The following is an 18,006-nucleotide window of genomic DNA, read 5'->3' as shown; positions in this document are numbered from 1 at the left end:
TAGATATGATCAACATCGTGATGTTCACCATTGAAAACTACTCTATTTCACGTGATGATCGGTTATGGTTTAGTTGATTTGGATCACGTGATCAGTTAGATGATTAGAGGGATGTCTATCTAAGTGGGAGTTCTTAAGTAATATGATTAATTGAACTTAAATTTATCATGAACTTAGTACCTGATAGTATTTTGCATGTCTATGTTTGTTGTAGATAGATGGCTCGTGCTGTTGCTCCGTTGAATTTTAATGCGTTCCTTGAGAAAGCAAAGTTGAAAGATGATGGTAGCAATTACACGGACTGGGTCCGTAACTTGAGGATTATCCTTATTGCTGCACAGAAGAATTACGTCCTGGAAGCACCGCTAGGTGCCAAACCTGCTGTAGGAGCAACACCAGATGTTATGAACGTCTGGCAGAGCAAAGCTGATGACTACTCGATAGTTCAGTGTGCCATGATTTACGGCTTAGAACCGAGACTTCAACGACGTTTTGAACGTCATGGAGCATATGAGATGTTACAGGAGTTGAAGTTAATATTTCAAGCAAATGCCCGAATTGAGAGATATGAAGTCTCCAATAAGTTCTACAGCTGCAAGATGGAGGAGAATAGTTCTGTCAGTGAGCATATACTCAGAATGTCCGGGTATAACAATCACTTGATTCAACTAGGAGTTAATCTTCCGGATGATAGCGTCATTGACAGAATTCTTCAATCACTGCCGCCAAGCTACAAGAGCTTCGTGATGAACTATAACATGCAAGGGATGGATAAGACGATTCCCGAGCTCTTCGCAATGCTAAAGGCTGCGGAGGTAGAAATCAAGAAAGAGCATCAAGTGTTGATGGTCAATAAGACCACCAGTTTCAAGAAAAAGGGCAAAGGGAAGAAGAAGGGGAACTTTAAAAAGAATAGCAAACAAGTTGCTACTCGGGAGAATAAACCCAAGTCTGGACCTAAGCCTGAGACTGAGTGCTTCTACTGCAAGCAGACTGGTCACTGGAAGCGGAACTGCCCCAAGTATTTGGCGGATAAGAAGGATGGCAAGGTGAACAAAGGTATATGTGATATACATGTTATTGATGTGTACCTTACCAGAGCTCGCAGTGGCACCTGGGTATTTGATACTGGTTCTGTTGCTAATATTTGCAACTCGAAACAGGGACTACGGATTAAGCGGACACTGGCTAAGGACGAGGTGACGATGCGCGTGGGAAACGGTTCCAAAGTCGATGTGATCGCCGTCGGCACGCTACCTCTACATCTACCTTCGGGATTAGTATTAGACCTAAATAATTGTTATTTGGTGCCAGCGTTGAGCATGAACATTATATCTGGATCTTGTTTGATGCGAGACGGTTATTCATTTAAATCAGAGAATAATGGTTGTTCTATTTATACGAGTAATATCTTTTATGGTCATGCACCCTTGAAGAGTGGTCTATTCTTGATGAATCTCGATAGTAGTGATACGCATATTCATAATGTTGAAGCCAAAAGATGCGGAGTTGATAATGATAGTGCAACTTATTTGTGGCACTGCCGTTTGGGTCATATTGGTGTAAAGCGCATGAAGAAACTCCATACTGATGGACTTTTGGAATCACTTGATTATGAATCACTTGGTACTTGCGAACCATGCCTCATGGGCAAGATGACTAAAACGCCGTTCTCCGGAACTATGGAGCGAGCAACTGATTTATTGGAGATCATACATACTGATGTATGTGGTCCATAAATGTTGAGGCTCGCGGCGGGTATCGTTATTTTCCCACCTTCACAGATGATTTAAGCAGATATGGGTATATCTACTTAATGAAACATAAGTCTGAAACATTTGAAAAGTTCAAAGAATTTCAGAGCGAAGTTGAAAATCATCGTAACAAGAAAATAAAGTTTCTACGATCTGATCGTGGAGGAGAATATTTGAGTTACGAGTTTGGTCTACATTTGAAACAATGCGGAATAGTTTCGCAACTCACGCCACCCGGAACACCACAGTGTAATGGTGTGTCCGAACGTCGTAATCGTACTTTACTAGATATGGTGCGATCTATGATGTCTCTTACTGATTTACCGCTATCGTTTTGGGGTTATGCTTTAGAGACGGCCGCATTCACGTTAAATAGGGCACCATCAAAATCCGTTGAGACGACGCCTTATGAACTGTGGTTTGGCAAGAAACCAAAGTTGTCGTTTCTTAAAGTTTGGGGCTGCGATGCTTATGTGAAAAAGCTTCAACCTGATAAGCTCGAACCCAAGTCGTAGAAATGTGTCTTCATAGAATACCCAAAGGAAACTGTTGGGTACACCTTCTATCACAGATCCGAAGGCAAGACATTCGTTGCCAAGAATGGATCCTTTCTAGAGAAGGAGTTTCTCTCGAAAGAAGTGAGTGGGAGGAAAGTAGAACTTGATGAGGTAACAGTACCTGCTCCCTTATTGGAAAGTAGTTCATCACAGAAACCGGTTCCTGTGACATCTACACCAATTAGTGAGGAAATTAATGATAATGATCATGAAACTTCAGATCAAGTTGTTACTGAACCTCGTAGGTCAACCAGAATAAGGTCCGCACCAGAGTGGTACGGTAATCCTGTTCTGGAGGTTATGTTACTAGACCATGACGAACCTACGAACTATGAAGAAGCGATGGTGAGCCCAGATTCCGCAAAATGGCTTGAGGCCATGAAATCTGAGATGGGATCCATGTATGAGAACAAAGTGTGGACTTTGGTTTACTTGCCCGATGATCGGCAGGCCATCGAAAATAAATGGATCTTCAAGAAGAAGACTGACGCTGACGGTAATGTTACTGTCTATAAAGCTCGACTTGTTGCAAAAGTTTTTCGACAAGTTCAAGGGATTGACTACGATGAGACCTTCTCACCCGTAGCGATGCTTAAGTCTGTCCGAATCATGTTAGCAATTGCCGCATTTTATGATTATGAAATTTGGCAAATGGATGTCAAAACTGCATTCCTGAATGGATTTCTGAAAAAAGAGTTGTATATGATGCAACCGGAAGGTTTTGTCGATCCAAAGGGAGCTAACAAAGTGTGCAAGCTCTAGCGATCCATTTATGGACTGGTGCAAGCCTCTCGGAGTTGGAATAAACATTTTGATAGTGTGATCAAAGCATATGGTTTTATACAGACTTTTGGGGAAGCCTGTATTTACAAGAAAGTGAGTGGGAGCTCTGTAGCATTTCTGATATTATATGTGGATGACATATTGTTGATTGGAAATGATATAATATTTCTGGATAGCATAAAAGGATATTTGAATAAGAGTTTTTCAATGAAGGACCTCGATGAAGCTGCTTATATATTGGGCATCAAGATCTATAGAGATAGATCAAGACGCTTAATTGGACTTTCACAAAGCACATACCTTGACAAAGTTTTGAAGAAGTTCAAAATGGATCAAGCAAAGAAAGGGTTCTTGCCTGTGTTACAAGGTGTGAAGTTGAGTAAGACTCAATGCCCGACCACTGCAGAAGATAGAGAGAAAATGAAAGATGTTCCCTATGCTTCAGCCATAGGCTCTATCATGTATGCAATGCTATGTACCAGACCTGATGTGTGCCTTGCTATTAGTTTAGCAGGGAGGTACCAAAGTAATCCAGGAGTGGATCACTGGACAGCGGTCAAGAACATCCTGAAATACTTGAGAAGGACTAAGGATATGTTTCTCGTTTATGAAAGTGACAAAGAGCTCGTCGTAAAGGGTTACGTCGATGCAAGCTTTGACACTGATCCGGACGATTCTAAATCGCAAACCGGATACGTGTTTATATTAAACGGTGGAGCTGTCAGTTGGTGCAGTTCTAAACAAAGCGTCGTAGCGGGATCTACATGTGAAGCGGAGTACATAGCTGCTTCGAAAGCAGCAAATGAAGGAGTCTGGATGAAGGAGTTCATATCCGATCTAGGTGTCATACCTAGTGCATCGGGTCCAATGAAAATCTTTTGTGACAATACTGGTGCAATTGCTTTGGCAAAGGAATCCAGATTTCACAAGAGAACCAAGCACATCAAGAGATGCTTCAACTCCATCCGGGATCAAGTCCAGGTGGGAGACATAGAGATTTGCAAGATACATACGGATCTGAATGTTGCAGATCCGTTGACTAAGCCTCTTCCACGAACAAAACATGATCAACACCAAGGCTCCATGGGTGTTAGAATCATTACTGTGTAATCTAGATTATTGACTCTAGTGCAAGTGGGAGACTGAAGGAAATATGCCCGAGAGGCAATAATAAAGTTATTATTTATTTCCTTATATCATGATAAATGTTTATTATTCATGCTAGAATTGTATTAACCGGAAACATGATACATGTGTGAATACATAGACAAACAGAGTGTCACTAGTATGCCTCTACTTGACTAGCTCGTTGATCAAAGATGGTTATGTTTCCTAGCCATAGACAAAGAGTTGTCATTTGATTAACGGGATCACATCATTAGGAGAATGATGTGATTGACTTGACCCATTCCGTTAGCTTAGCACTTGATCGTTTAGTATGTTGCTATTGCTTTCTTCATGACTTATACATGTTCCTATGACTATGAGATTATGCAACTCCCGTTTACCGGGGGAACACTTTGTGTGCTACCAAACGTCACAACGTAACTGAGTGATTATAAAGGTGCTCTACAGGTGTCTCCGAAGGTACTTGTTGGGTTGGCGTATTTCGAGATTAGGATTTGTCACTCCGATTGTCGGAGAGGTATCTCTGGGCCCATTCGGTAATACACATCACTTAAGCCTTGCAAGCATTGCAACTAATGAGTTAGTTGCGGGATGATGTATTACGGAACGAGTAAAGAGACTTGCCGGTAACGAGATTGAACTAGGTATTGAGATACCGACGATCGAATCTCGGGCAAGTAACATACCGATGACAAAGGGAACAACGTATGTTGTTATGCGGTTTGACCGATAAAGATCTTCGTAGAATATGTGGGAGCCAATATGAGCATCCAGGTTCCGCTATTGGTTATTGACGGGAGACGTGTCTCGATCATGTCTACATAGTTCTCGAACCCGTAGGGTCCGCACGCTTAAAGTTCGATGACAGTTATATTATGAGTTTATGTGTTTTGATGTACCGAAGGTAGTTTGGAGTCCCGGATGTGATCACGGACATGACGAGGAGTCTCGAAATGGTCGAGACATGAAGATTGATATATTGGACGACTATATTCGGACACCGGAATGGTTCCGGGGGTTATCAGATATATGCCGGAGTACCGGGGGGTTACCGGAACCCCCCAGGGGGTTATTGGGCCTCATGGGCCCAAGTGGTGGAAGAGGAGAGGCGGCCAGGAGGTGGCGCGCGGCCCCCCTTGCCCCAATCCGAATTGGGAAAGGGAAGGGGGCGGCGGCCCCCCTTCTCCTTCCTTCTCCCCACCTCCTCCTTCCCCCTTCTCCTAGTTAGAATAGGAAAGGGGGGCAAAACCTACTTGGAGTAGGATTGCCCCCCTTGGGCGCGCCTCCTCCCCTTGGCCGGCCCCCTCCTCCTCCCCCTTTTATATACGGAGGAGGGGGGCACCCCATAGAGACAACAATTGATCCGTTGGATCTCTTAGCCGTGTGCGGTGCCCTCCTCCACCATAATCCACCTCGGTCATATCGTAGCGGTGCTTAGGCGAAGCCCTGCGATGGTAGAACATCATCATCGTCACCACGCCGTCGTGCTGACGGAACTCTCCCTCAAAGCTCGGCTGGATCGGAGTTCGAGGGACGTCATCGAGTTAAACGTGTGCTGAACTCGGAGGTGCCATGCGTTCGGTACTTGATCGGTCGGATCGTGAAGACGTACGACTACATCAACCGCGGTGTGCTAACGCTTCCGCTTTCGGTCTACGAGGGTACGTGGACACACTCTCCCCTCTCGTTGCTATGCATCACCATGATCTTGCGTGTGCGTATGATTTTTTTTTTTAAATTACTACGTTCCCCAACATCCCCAACCATAGGACCGATCGCCTCGTTGGAGTAAGATCTGAAGAAACTTTATTCAACGCCGCTATCGCCGCCGCCAAAGCCAAGACGATGAACGGCCTAAAATCCTAATCTACAAGAGAGAAAACGATCCACACGCGTGAATCCGACGACCGCCTCACCACCGACGACCGAGGCTGCTGGCGGAGAGGAGCCGTCGGACGACGGCGGCGGGGAAGACTCCTTGCGGCGAGGTCGCCTTTTCTTTCCTCTGGGGGAAGAAAGAAAAGCGAACGACTCAACACACTTCTTGGGCCTTCTTGCGGCGAGTTTGAGCGTGGGCGTTGGAGCTTTCTTAGTTTTTGGCAAACACCTCCATTAACACTTGTGGTGATCCATATTTTGCGGATTCTGCTGGAAATCAATTGCCGAACCACAAAGATGGATAGAAGTGGAGAAGTTCACCATGACACGCTTTGCCCATAAATCGTTGTTGGCCTTAACATTTCAGGCGAATAACCATGAGTGTTTGGCTCATACTTAATACTCCTATGTCTCATGCCAATTTTGACACTTGCAGAAGAAAATGGATGCGCTACCGCGTGACGCACTCCACACCCTAGAACTCAGCCATATGTCAGGTCGTGCGCACATCACAGCTCGGCCGATCGGATGGTGTTTGAACCTAAGTCTTCTTTTGGAAACGGTGTTTGAACCTAAGTCGACTTGTAGGCTCATGGACCAAACCGTGCTTGATTTAGGCAAAAAGAATGTGACCCAATTTTGGCAACAAGTTGACCATTACTGTTTGATGGAAGTTTGGCAAAGCAAATAAAATAGGGACGTGGATGGTTTTTTTTTTAGAGAAACCACATACATTACATTAAGCAATTAACAGAGTACAGAATACACAGAAACAGACGTCGACCGCCAGCGTCGCCGTGAGACTCGCCGGAAGAAGAGGCAGACATCCACAATCCCATGATCCAAGCCAACACCATAGCCTGCGTTGAGCGCCGATGACCGGGCCTGTGGAACAGGCGCTTGTCGATGTGGCACGTCGGCCAGGGAATGTCCCCGTGTTGTCCAGGATCAGATCCGCCACTCGCCGCCGTCGAAGACGAGGAGAAAAGCCGAATCCGCTGCCACCAGTCCTCCATCTGTGTTCCAAGAACATGAAATACTTTTTGCTGTAGGCGTTGAAGGCAGCAACAACCCAACACGAACAGCCACACAAAGCTCGACGCTATGAGTGAACGATGGGCACACGAGACCATCGGCTCCTCGAGGCCGCTGTGGGAAGCGTCGCCATGGTGAGGGAGAATCCGAGGCCACATTATTCGACGCGACGCTGCCCTCACCGGAACAACGCCTCCACTCGAAGACCTATCCCTAATCTATGAACTACCAGGGAGAGCAACGGGACGGGAGCCCACCCCCTCCTCCAGCCGCCGTAGCACTGGACAGAGGGGGGCGGAGGCCGTTCACTCACCGGAGATCACAAGGAAGGAATCGTCGCCTTAATTTTCGCCTCTCTGGAACAGGCAGTTGCTAGAGTTGGATTGTTATAGGATGACGATTGACGTGTCGGCTAAGTCTTCTGGAGGTGAGTGTATGCTAATGTATGTGAGCAGACTTCGATTATACTGTGTTCAATTTTTTCCCATGCTATTAAAAGTAAAAAATATCATACCGAACATAAAAAATGCATTTCTTATAAACTGCCATGCCATTACAAATTAATAATGCCATCCTCTTAATAAAAATGCCGTGAACAAAAAAACAATGCATTTCTTATGAAAAACATGAAAATGCCATGGACCAAAAATACAAAATGCTATGATGTAACTTTTTTTGCTTGAGTTGCACCATTGTGCAAAAATTCATATAAAAATGGTGTGTAAATGTAATTTTTTTTCCATGCCAATAAAGAAATAAACACTGTCACCCTCCTAATAATAAAAATGCCATGTCAACAATAATGAAAAATGCCATGCTCTACATAATAAAACTGCCATCTTGTTAATAATTAAACTACCATCTTCCTAATAATGAAAATGCCATGCCAACGATAATGAAAATGCCATGCTCTATATAATAAAAATGGCAACCTGTTGATAGTTAAATTGCCATCCTTCTAATAATAAAAATGCTATGTCAACAAATAATGAAAATTACATGTTCTCAGTAATAAAACTATCATCCAGTTAATAATAATATGCCATCTTTCTAATAATAAGAATACCATGTTATTAATAATAAAAATGACATGCTCTTAATCATAAACTGCCGTCCTCTTGATGATAAAAAATGCTATGTTAATACTAATTGCCTATCTCTTTAATAATAAAAACTACCAGTGACCTATAATAAAATTGACATGGCACCTACAATAAAAAATAAAAAATGCCATGCTACCTATAAATAAAATTTGCACATGGAAGTTCGGGGAAAAAACCCTCTAAAAAGTAGGGATTTTTCTCTCTAAAAAAAATGCAAAGATAGGACTTATAAACAAAATTTGCACAGGGAAGTTCGGGGGAAAAACCCTCTAAAAAGTAGGGATTTTTTCTCTAGAAAATGCAAAGATAGGACTTTTGATTTTTTTTAAATGAAAAATTGAATTTAGAACAAATTTAGTTTGAAATAACATATAGCAGTTTCAGTCCCAAATGTTCACAAAAACTCCACTCAGTCGAGTGATAAGCCCCCCTCGCCGGCAGGTTCGAACCCGACACAGCACGTAAACCTTGGGTGTGTTGTTTTTGAAAAATAAAATAAACAGAGAGTGTTCGCCAAAATCAGCGGATAGCGAACGAGTTCATCAATCCTAAGTATTTTTGGTAAAACGACAATTGGCGTGAAAATCCCTCAAAATAAAATTGGCGTCAAATAACACCCTTGAGGAATTATTCTCGAAAAATAAAATTAAAAGTAATCCTTTTACTTTATCTGCAGCTCGAATCCACCTCGACCTCCACCGTGTCCGTGTGTCCATCTCAAACTCCTCCTTGTCTGTGAAGTTTACTCATCTACCCACTTGATTGCCTTGCTGGATTCCTTTGCGCGGACGTCAGGAATCAACCCCGTCCTTCGATCCCCCCCCCCCCCCCCCCCCCCCCTCCTCTCTCTCGAGTCACAAAACAAGTTGACCTGAGAGATGTCAACCTTGGCCCCCGAAAAGGACGTCCAAGTTGAAGGAAGATTTGCACTACTGGAGCTCGGTCCCAATGAGCAAACAAAAGGATCGAAGAAAGACTTTTATGTTGGGATATGGAGTTGGTATTGCCGCTGCTCTCCTTTGCTTGTCACAAAATTCCTTTGCCGGAGATAGTACTCTCCTGGTTATACTCCCTACAAAAACAATCTCCAAAACTTTGCATCTAATGGAAACTCCTATTTTCCTTTTTTTTCCAGTATTATTACTGTTTTCTTTCAAGCGTCTTGTATTATTGTTTCTGATTGATCAATCCTAATTGTGTAGGCAACTACCGGTGCTCCGATCTAAAAAGCAAACTTTGATGACGCTTTCACCATTATCAAATCTGGACGAAGTTGTTGTTTCTGTTTCCCTAAAACTTACATATTGTCCTCAAAGTTGGCCAGTCATACTTCAAAATCTTGAAGGTAAATTTCATGACCATGCCCTTGTCATGCAGTAGCTTTCTTTTTACACATAAGCTGGTATGAAGTAGAAATCGGAAATGGGAGTTTGGTTCACAAGTACTCCCTCCGTCCCATAATATAAAAACGTTTTCTATATTAGTGTAATGTCAAAAACGTTCTTATATTATGGAACAGAGAGAATATAAGAGTAATTTTTGCGGATCCACACATAGCTTGCAAAGTATTGTAGGATAACATACATTTTTATTTATTTTTTACGATGATCGATGAATAACTAGAACCGTCCAGTCTAGAACCGAGATTCGGGCAAGTATGAAAAAAGTGAGAGGATCTTCATCAGATGCTTATCAACCCTCAAGTGAAGGATAAACGACGAGAAGGATGGTGTTGTGTTGAAATACAAGAATGGTCATGTTCGTGGAGGGGATCGTAAGCTATGCTGACTAGGCTAAGGAAATGTACTAGTAGTAACATTTGTTTAATAGTAATATCTTTTTTAGGAAAGTAATATTTGTTTTATATCGTTGCAACGCACGGATATTTTTGTCAGTAAAAACGGAAATGAATCGGTAGCGCCCAGACTCGAACGCCTCGTCGCCCTTTCCCCGTCGTCGCCGCCGCCGCCGCCGCCCTCCCTCGTCGTCCCTCCGCCGCCAAGTGGACGGAGAGTAGCAGATCCAGTACCGGCCGATCCCCTCTGCACCCGCCGTTTCCCTCCGCCTCTGCCGTGGCCCGAGCAGGAGCAGGAGCTCCTCCAGCTGCCGTGGCCATTCCCCTCCTCCCCTGCCCTTGGCCTCCGCCCCCGCAGTTCCGGACGCTATTCAGGTCCGCAGGAGCGGCAGCTCCCTGCAGTTCCAGGCGCTGTTCAGGTCATCCAGGAGCGGGAGCGGCAGCTCCCCTCTGTTCAGGTGATGCACGCAGCTCTCCTCTGTTCCTTCAGGTGAAGCTCTCCTATGTCCTTACTTCTTAGCACATACGAATAGAAATTGGTGATTGCCATAGAGTATTTTGGTGATTTCCATAGGAATTGTCAGCACATGTTGTTGATTTCCCTGCTAGCACTTTTTTTTGGCATAGAAAATGTGATATGTTTGCATAGGTACGTACAGCACAAAGTGAGGCTATTTTGATGATAAATTGGCCATTTGTTAAGTATGTGTATTGCCACGATGAAACAAAAAAAGTTTCTTTTGTATTGGCAGCGAGTTAGTTTGCACGCATATGAACAAAAGGGAAACAATGAAAGCACAGTGGGATGAAAGCACAGTGAGAAATGAGACCTACAATCATCGACATTCATCACTAAGAAACGCCATCGAATGATCTTTTGGTGTTTTAAAGATGAAATGGCAAATCCTTAATCATGTCTTTATTCACGTCTTCTTCTCAAGTACCCCATATGCAAGACAATGATGCTTGTATGATATTCGTATGTGAGACAATGATCTTCCTTTTGTTTGATTATAACATGTTGTGGTGTTTGGAGGTCGAATATATGTTCATATGGGCAGCAAAACGATAAAAAATAACTCGACACCGTTTAATCAGAACAACAATACAGTCCAAGGGCATTACAAACTTTTCACTGTTTATACCACAGATAAGCTGAGAAAACAGGCACCGAAAAGAAATTGGCTGTCTCATTATCTGGAGCTTATTTTCACAGGAGCTTACTCATCTACCTGTACATCACCGTGCAGGGACCCTAAATTATGTTTTGATTGCCTTGCTGGATTCCTTTGTGTGGACAGATATTGGAGCACATCAGGAACCACCCCCTCCTTCGGTCCTCCCCTCCTGCCTGTCGTAATTTAGCGTTGCCAGTTCTAGGTTTCTCTTCTCTCAAAACAAAACAAGTTCATCTGAGAGATGTCAACCTTGGCCCCCGGGAAGGATGTGGAAATTGAAGAAAGGTTTGTGCTACTGGAGCTTGGACCCAATGAGCAAACAGGAAAATCCAAGAAAGACTTTGTTGTTGGGATGTGGAGATGGTATGGCTACTGCTAACTTCTTTGCTTCTCACAAAATTCCTTTGCTGGAGACAGTATTCTTCTGGATGATATGGTTATGCTCCCTACAAGAAACAATCTCCAAAACTTGTAACAAACGGAAAATCCTCTTATCCTTTTTCAGTATCATTACTATATGTTTTCAAGTGTCTTGTATTATTGTTTCTGATTTGATCAATCTGAATTGTGTAGGCAACTATCGGTGCTCCGATCTGGAAAGGAAACTTTGGTGACGCTTTCACCATTACATATTTTGAACGAAGTTGTTTTTTCTGTCTCCCTAAAACTTACATATTTTCCTCAAGGTCGACCGGTCGTACTTCATAATCTCAAAGGTAAAATTTCTTGTGTAAACTATGAGCATGCCCTTGTCATGCAGTAGCTTTCTTTTTGCACATAAGCGGTTGTGAAATATAAATCTGAAATGCAAACAATTTTTGCACACAGTATAGTTTGGTTCACAAGTATTAGAGTAAATTTTGCGGATCCACGCATAGCTTGCAAAATATTGTAGGATAACATGCATCTCTATATGATTTTACGATGGATCGATGAATAACTAGAACCGTCCCTGTGTAGAACCAAGATTCATGCAAGTATGCAAATAACGAGAGGATCTTGATCGGATGATTATGCACCCTCAAGACTAGATACTCATATAATGTTTTATATTTCGTAAAACATGATATATATTGTTGTAATGTATATATTGTAAAACTACACTTCTTTTTCTTGTCATTAACTTACCCTCAGGGGCATGGTGGGACAAACCACATTAACCATGCTGATTTTTTTTTTGCAAATGTGTATGACGTGATATTTAGAAAGGGGCACTTTAATCGGGCTCTCGTGAGCTCCGTCTTGTCACGTAACATGCTTAATGGCTCAAATGTAGGTCTTAGTTTTTATATGATACTTATGGTTTCCTACAATATATTTGTCTTTCTGATGTTTGCTCCATATTCTGTGGGTTCTAATTCTAAACCTCAAATGATTTTGTTGTACACTATCGTTCTTGTTTAGTTTTTTGGGCTTTTGTATTTTTCTACATGCATGTGTTCACATTTAGTAAGATTGAACTGACCTGTATTATTATTTACTTGTCTTCAACATGGATGACCTATTTTCCTACATTACTGACAAGTATACACACACACACACGCAGAAGTTGATGTACCTCTCAAGCATCCTTATACATGGACAGTGATGGGTGGATGTGAATCTAGATGCTTGGTTGAGATCAAGTTTGGTGTCAACTATAAAGCGGTAAGACCCACACGTATTTCTTTGGACTCGGATCCTCTGACGTACGTCATGTCTGATTGCGTCACAGCATATCAGCGACGGAAGTCGGTCCTGACAAATGTCATGGGAGCTTATGTCCATTTCTTTTTTTTTCTTGAGTAATGATGGAATTGCTGGATCTTTAAAGAAAAAAGTGTACTTCTAAGTGAGTTAAGTTTAGCCCCTTGGTTTTCTCTGCGCATTCTCTGACTCAAGGTGCATGGTTTTTCATTTTTTTAAAAGGTCTACATAAGTTAGAAGAAACAAAGTCATTATAATCACGTCACACAAGACCCGACATGCATGCTGGGACCAGGTGAAGCAAAACACCACTACGCACCCCATCCCTGCTGAACCTTGCTAAGCCATCCACAACTCTATTGGCCCTCCAGTGAACTTTAGCGGTTGTGCACCCTGATCACTATCCTTGGCGATCCCTACTAGTGCTGATTTTGAGCGATTGCACCTCTCCACCTCTTTGGGTCTCCTTTAGTTTGCAAGAATTTTGTTGTAATTATATAGGATTGGATTTCTGTAGGAAAATTTTCTTTAGAGCCCATTGGTTAGCAAGAACAGAATTCTATTCCTTTTCTAGGGAAATAGAATCCTATTGCTACCCACCATATTTCAAAGGAAATAAACATTAGTTCAGACCCAGTGGAAAAAACCATATCATGTGAACCAAATGACACCTCTGTTCCTATCCCTATTAATAGGATTTAAGATAAATGTCTTCTTGCTTCCTATAGTTTTCCTATTCATATGATATTCCTTTCCTGTGAAGCAAAGGAGGCCCCTCACAATTGCTCTCCATGATGACCAGTCGGCCAGCGACGCCCACGGGCCTCGGACACCATCCACGCATGCAACTCCTTCTACCAACTGCGCGGCAGGGCAATGATCAATTGGATTGTAGGCTAACCAAATCCCCATTATCGTCTTGAATCACCGCCCCCAGGTGGCTCTCACGGACTGAGGATCAACACTAGCATCTACATTAAGTTTCAGACACAGCCACAGTCCAGCTTCGTCCATCTAACATTGCTACATGCATGCTCATAATTTCTAAAAAAATCGGTTTCAATTTTTTTCCCTCCATTTGAGTGCTTCATTGCTCCGAGCCTTTCATCTCTTTTCTATTATTCTCATCTGGACCAGGATATTCGGCCTCATAGTTGAAGGACTAAATTTAGACTTCTCTGATGGTCAAGAGATAAGGAATGTGCCCCGCAGAAAAAAGATATAAGAATACAACTTTCTTATTCCTTTGACTGTGCAAGAGACTTGGACACCACGATGTTAGTGCTAGCAACATAGAGAGAAGACATACAATAGAGAGTGACGAATTCAGAAAGTAGCCGCAGTGCAATCCACTAAGCTTTAGCCTCAATGTAGCAACTTAGAGACTGAATAAGTCAGGAAAATAAAACAAAAATGGAACATATAGACAATGTATAGCACCTGAGGCTACTATTCACAACATATTACATTTTTGTTTCTTGGTGTGGTCAAATTTGAATTTCTGGCATATTAGATTTTAGGTTAATTGATGTTGTCATATTATTTTAAAATTATTTCCCCTTACCTATTTAAGTTATAGATGGTTGCACTTAATGGCGAACTCCCTACGATCACAAATATAAGATATTCTAACTTTTTTCTGATTTGGATGTATATAGACGCATTTTAGTGTGTTTATTCACTCATTTCAGTCCGTTTGTAGTCCATCTTGAAATATCCAAAACATATTGTATTTGTGAACGGAGGGAGTAGATTGTATTGAGTTTAGACGAATATGCCTAATGTAGTAGTATATGAATGTGACGGAATGCATGTGTTGCGCGAGCTAGCATATCCGTTTCTTGCTTTATTCATACGATTTTCTGTCTAAATAGAATGGAACCTTAAGGACAACAATGGAACAGGAGGATATATTACAGCTAGTGTAACGATGGTGTTTCTTTTGTATTACAGTATGGCAGAACACACTATATTTTGCGCCCTAGACGAATGAGCACGACGTCAGTGGAGCAAGCCCAGTCTAGTGTCGCGCGCATGCTGAGAGAAGACATCCTCACTGACATCACCATCAACGCCGTCGGTGGCAGCATCAGGGCCCACCGCGCCGTCCTGGCCGCGCGGTCGCCGGTGTTCATGAGCATGTTCACGCACGACCTCAGGGAGAAGGAGCTCTCCACGGTGGACATCTCCGACATGTCCATCGAGGCGTGCCAGGCCTTCGTGGGCTGCGTCTACGGTGTCGCCATGTCCGAGGAGGAGCTGCTCGTGCACCGGAGCGAGCTCGTCGTCGCCAGCGACAAATACGGCGTCGAGAACCTGAAGAAGGTGTGCGAGGAGAGCATGATTGTGGACGTCAGCACGGAGAACTTGCTCGAGAGGCTGCAGATGGCTCACACCTACAGCCTGCCGGCGCTCAAGAGGACCTGTGTGAGGCTTCTCGTGGATTTTGGGAGGATGTACGAGATTCCCAATGATTTCGAGGAGTTCATGAAGACTGCAGACCAGGATATTGTAGGTGAAATCCGCTCAACTGCAATGCTCAGAGGGAGAAAGCTTGAGGACAGGCAGAAGCCTTCAGCTGAAAAGACTCGCCGGCGGAAGTCCATGCCAAGCCAGGATTCCGATGGCGGCGCTCCGGGTAAACGGGTTCGGCGGCTCAATGTCCGGCTTGCAGGCGATGAGTGGGCCAAGTGAATGAATTGTGCCCGCTTCGTCAGTTACATGACATGATAGCACCACGTTGTTGCTGATTTCCGTTCTTGCTCTGGCACGATGTTTGTTTGCTCAAAATTGTGTGCACAAGTCATGAGTGTGATGATGGCATGGTGTTAATTGAGCGGTTCAGTGTCCGTCTTGCAGACGACGAGTGGGCTTCCGGGTTCGTGAATTACACGAGTAAAATTGTATCGCTCAAGCAACTGTGCGTCATTGTGATGATGTTATTTTCGAAGCCCACAACGCCCGCTTAATTAACGGTAGAGGGTTGTCCACAACGCCCACAACGCCACGGTGTTATCCCGATTCATTAAAAAAGAAGAGGGTTGTCCGGTTAATTAACGGAAAACCGGGCTAAAACTGTCACAACAACCCACATAGGGCAACACCGGCCAACCTGGCCACCCACACGAAGATACAACAACGCTGCATAGAAGAAACACAAAGTCAAGGTCATCACCAAGTGTCATCGTCTTCGCTCCTCCATGAGCCAGCGACTCTGACTTCACCATCGACTTCCACCAACAAAGTCCTTGTCGCAGCAAACGCCGGAACCCATGCCAAATAGTCGGCCACCGGCGCAGGCGCTAGACAACTCCGACTAAGAAGACCACCAAAACACAGGAGGCAGAGTTGGCGCCAACTAACACCTTAACACCTCCTCGAAGACCACCAGCCACTTGTCATCGTCACCGCCTAGGCACCTCCCGAGCAGTTCCGACTCCGCGACGGCACGCCGAGACCCAAAAGAGACCTGTCGATCAAGCCAGGTAAGAACCGACAACCGAAGCCTTGCCGCGACCCTGCACCGCTAGCCATCATCATTGTTGCCAAACTGGACACCGCACCGACACATTGCCGGCCGGGCACCTGCCGACCACAGTGTCGTGAGCGTCTAGCACATGGAGAGCGCGAACGGGATCCAATGCTCTTCAAGGCGACGCCCCAAAGAGGGAAGCGACGATGCTGACGCCGTCGCCCGACCCGACTGGGCCTTAGGCTTTCACCCGAAGAGCTGGATCCAGGGGTGTGCAGGGGGTGGACTCCACAGGGCGCCTCCAAGGAGGTAACACAACGCCCACGGACACGGACACTGTCGGCCGGCCAAAGCTCGACAAGCTTTCGCTCGGAGCACCGCCCACCAACACATCCCCACACACCGCACCTCCACTAGCCCGCACACCACCCTCAACGCCATTGTGCTAGCAGCACCCGAGGACCACCACAAACCACCTCACTCCAACCAAAGCCAGCAGGCCAGATCTGGCGAGCCTGGCCGGATCCGGTGGTCACCTGCACCTGCCCCACCATGGACCAGCCGCTGGCGCACCGACGCGCTGCCGGACGCGCAGCACCCACCAGGAAGCCAGGCGGCCTACCCCTGCCACAACCGAGCGCAGCCGGAGAGGCCGGACGACGCAAACGTGGCGCACCGCGAGGGAAGCCGCCGGCCGTCAGGAAGCAGGACGAGAAGCACCAGAGCCTCCCCCACCAAATGCTCCATGGGAACGTGAGGAATTCCCCGCCGCCGTCGTCCGCCGCACGGACAACCCGTCGGCCTCCCCCGGCGGTGCCGAGGTAGGAGGAGATGGATGGAGGGGGCGACGGCGGCAGGCTAGGGTTTCGCCGCGGGAGCGACAACGTGGACGTGGTATGGGGATCTTTTTGTTTTGTCCTGTATTGTGATGATGTGAACTAAATATTTCTTTTTGGTCACATGATAGACTCAGAGTACAAATCCTTATGCATTGCTGATGGGCGCTAGCGGGTCGAGCAAAGCGGGCCTTTGCCCAGCGGTGCTCATGAGAGTTTCGCGTCTGTGACATGTGCTAACTGGTTGACACGGCTGTCGGTGCAGACCTGAGGGTACACTGCGAACCACATGTACTTTGTACATGCGCTCCAGGATGATGGGTCAATTCCCGCTCAACTGATGATATCGCCATTGTCACCAACCCACACGTCCTCCTCTAGCTCCGGGCTCGGTGATGGGGACGAGGATTGGGATGCGGTAGAGGAGGGCGAAATAGCATCTAACTGCAAGGTATTGTCACTCCAAAAAAGCACTTTGAGAATTTAATTTTCCATTGATCATGTTGCATGAGCTTGAATACTTGAGCCAAATGCAAGGTATGGTCCTCGAGAGTGCTGTTGGAGACAAGGATATCGTAAAAAAAGCACACATTCGCGAAGGAGGGGGTGCAGGGTGTTCTCTTTCTACCAGAAGGATCTAATGATAGCCAACTCGATGATCCAGCTTGGGGAACCAGACAATGTGATGACACACAATTATAGGGGATCAATTGTAGCTCTTTTCGATAAGTAAGAGTGTCGAACCCAACGAGGAGCAGAAGGAAATGACAAGTGGTTTTCAGCATGGTAATGTCAGCAAGT

The 18,006-nt window shown here is 44.9% G+C and overlaps 1 protein-coding gene across 4 annotated transcripts; it reads left to right on the top strand.

The window, feature by feature from the left end:
* The first annotated feature begins 10,114 nt into the window (after positions 1-10,114).
* Positions 10,115-15,733, top strand: LOC109757581 (BTB/POZ domain-containing protein At1g55760). 4 transcript variants are annotated; one of them, XM_020316406.4, is made up of 5 exons: positions 10,115-10,491; positions 11,335-11,574; positions 11,785-11,927; positions 12,758-12,858; positions 14,851-15,733. In XM_020316406.4, the coding sequence occupies exons 2-5, from the start codon at positions 11,453-11,455 to the stop codon at positions 15,589-15,591; spliced, it is 1,107 nt and encodes a 368-aa protein (XP_020171995.1). In that variant the 5' UTR covers positions 10,115-10,491; positions 11,335-11,452; the 3' UTR covers positions 15,592-15,733. The 4 variants fall into 4 exon arrangements, with proteins under 4 accessions (XP_020171995.1, XP_020171992.1, XP_020171996.1 ...); XM_020316403.4 differs by having other exon boundaries at positions 10,115-10,523; XM_020316407.4 differs by having other exon boundaries at positions 10,126-10,491; positions 11,284-11,574.
* Positions 15,734-18,006: the final 2,273 nt, after the last annotated feature.

The sequence above is a fragment of the Aegilops tauschii genome, chromosome 5 (assembly GCF_002575655.3).
Source record: "Aegilops tauschii subsp. strangulata cultivar AL8/78 chromosome 5, Aet v6.0, whole genome shotgun sequence".
Lineage (NCBI taxonomy): Eukaryota > Viridiplantae > Streptophyta > Magnoliopsida > Poales > Poaceae > Aegilops > Aegilops tauschii.
The sequence above is the reverse complement of the archived record's forward strand: the minus strand, read 5'-3'. Positions and strand labels throughout refer to the sequence as shown.

Coding starts and splice junctions, on each gene's coding strand:
- LOC109757581 (XM_020316406.4), top strand. CDS start 11,453: ATGTCAACCTTGGCCCCCGGGAAGGATGTGGAAATTGAAGAAAGGTTT. Junction 11,575..11,784: donor GTTGTTGGGATGTGGAGATG/GTATGGCTACTG, acceptor TGAATTGTGTAG/GCAACTATCGGTGCTCCGAT. Junction 11,928..12,757: donor CGTACTTCATAATCTCAAAG/GTAAAATTTCTT, acceptor ACACACACGCAG/AAGTTGATGTACCTCTCAAG.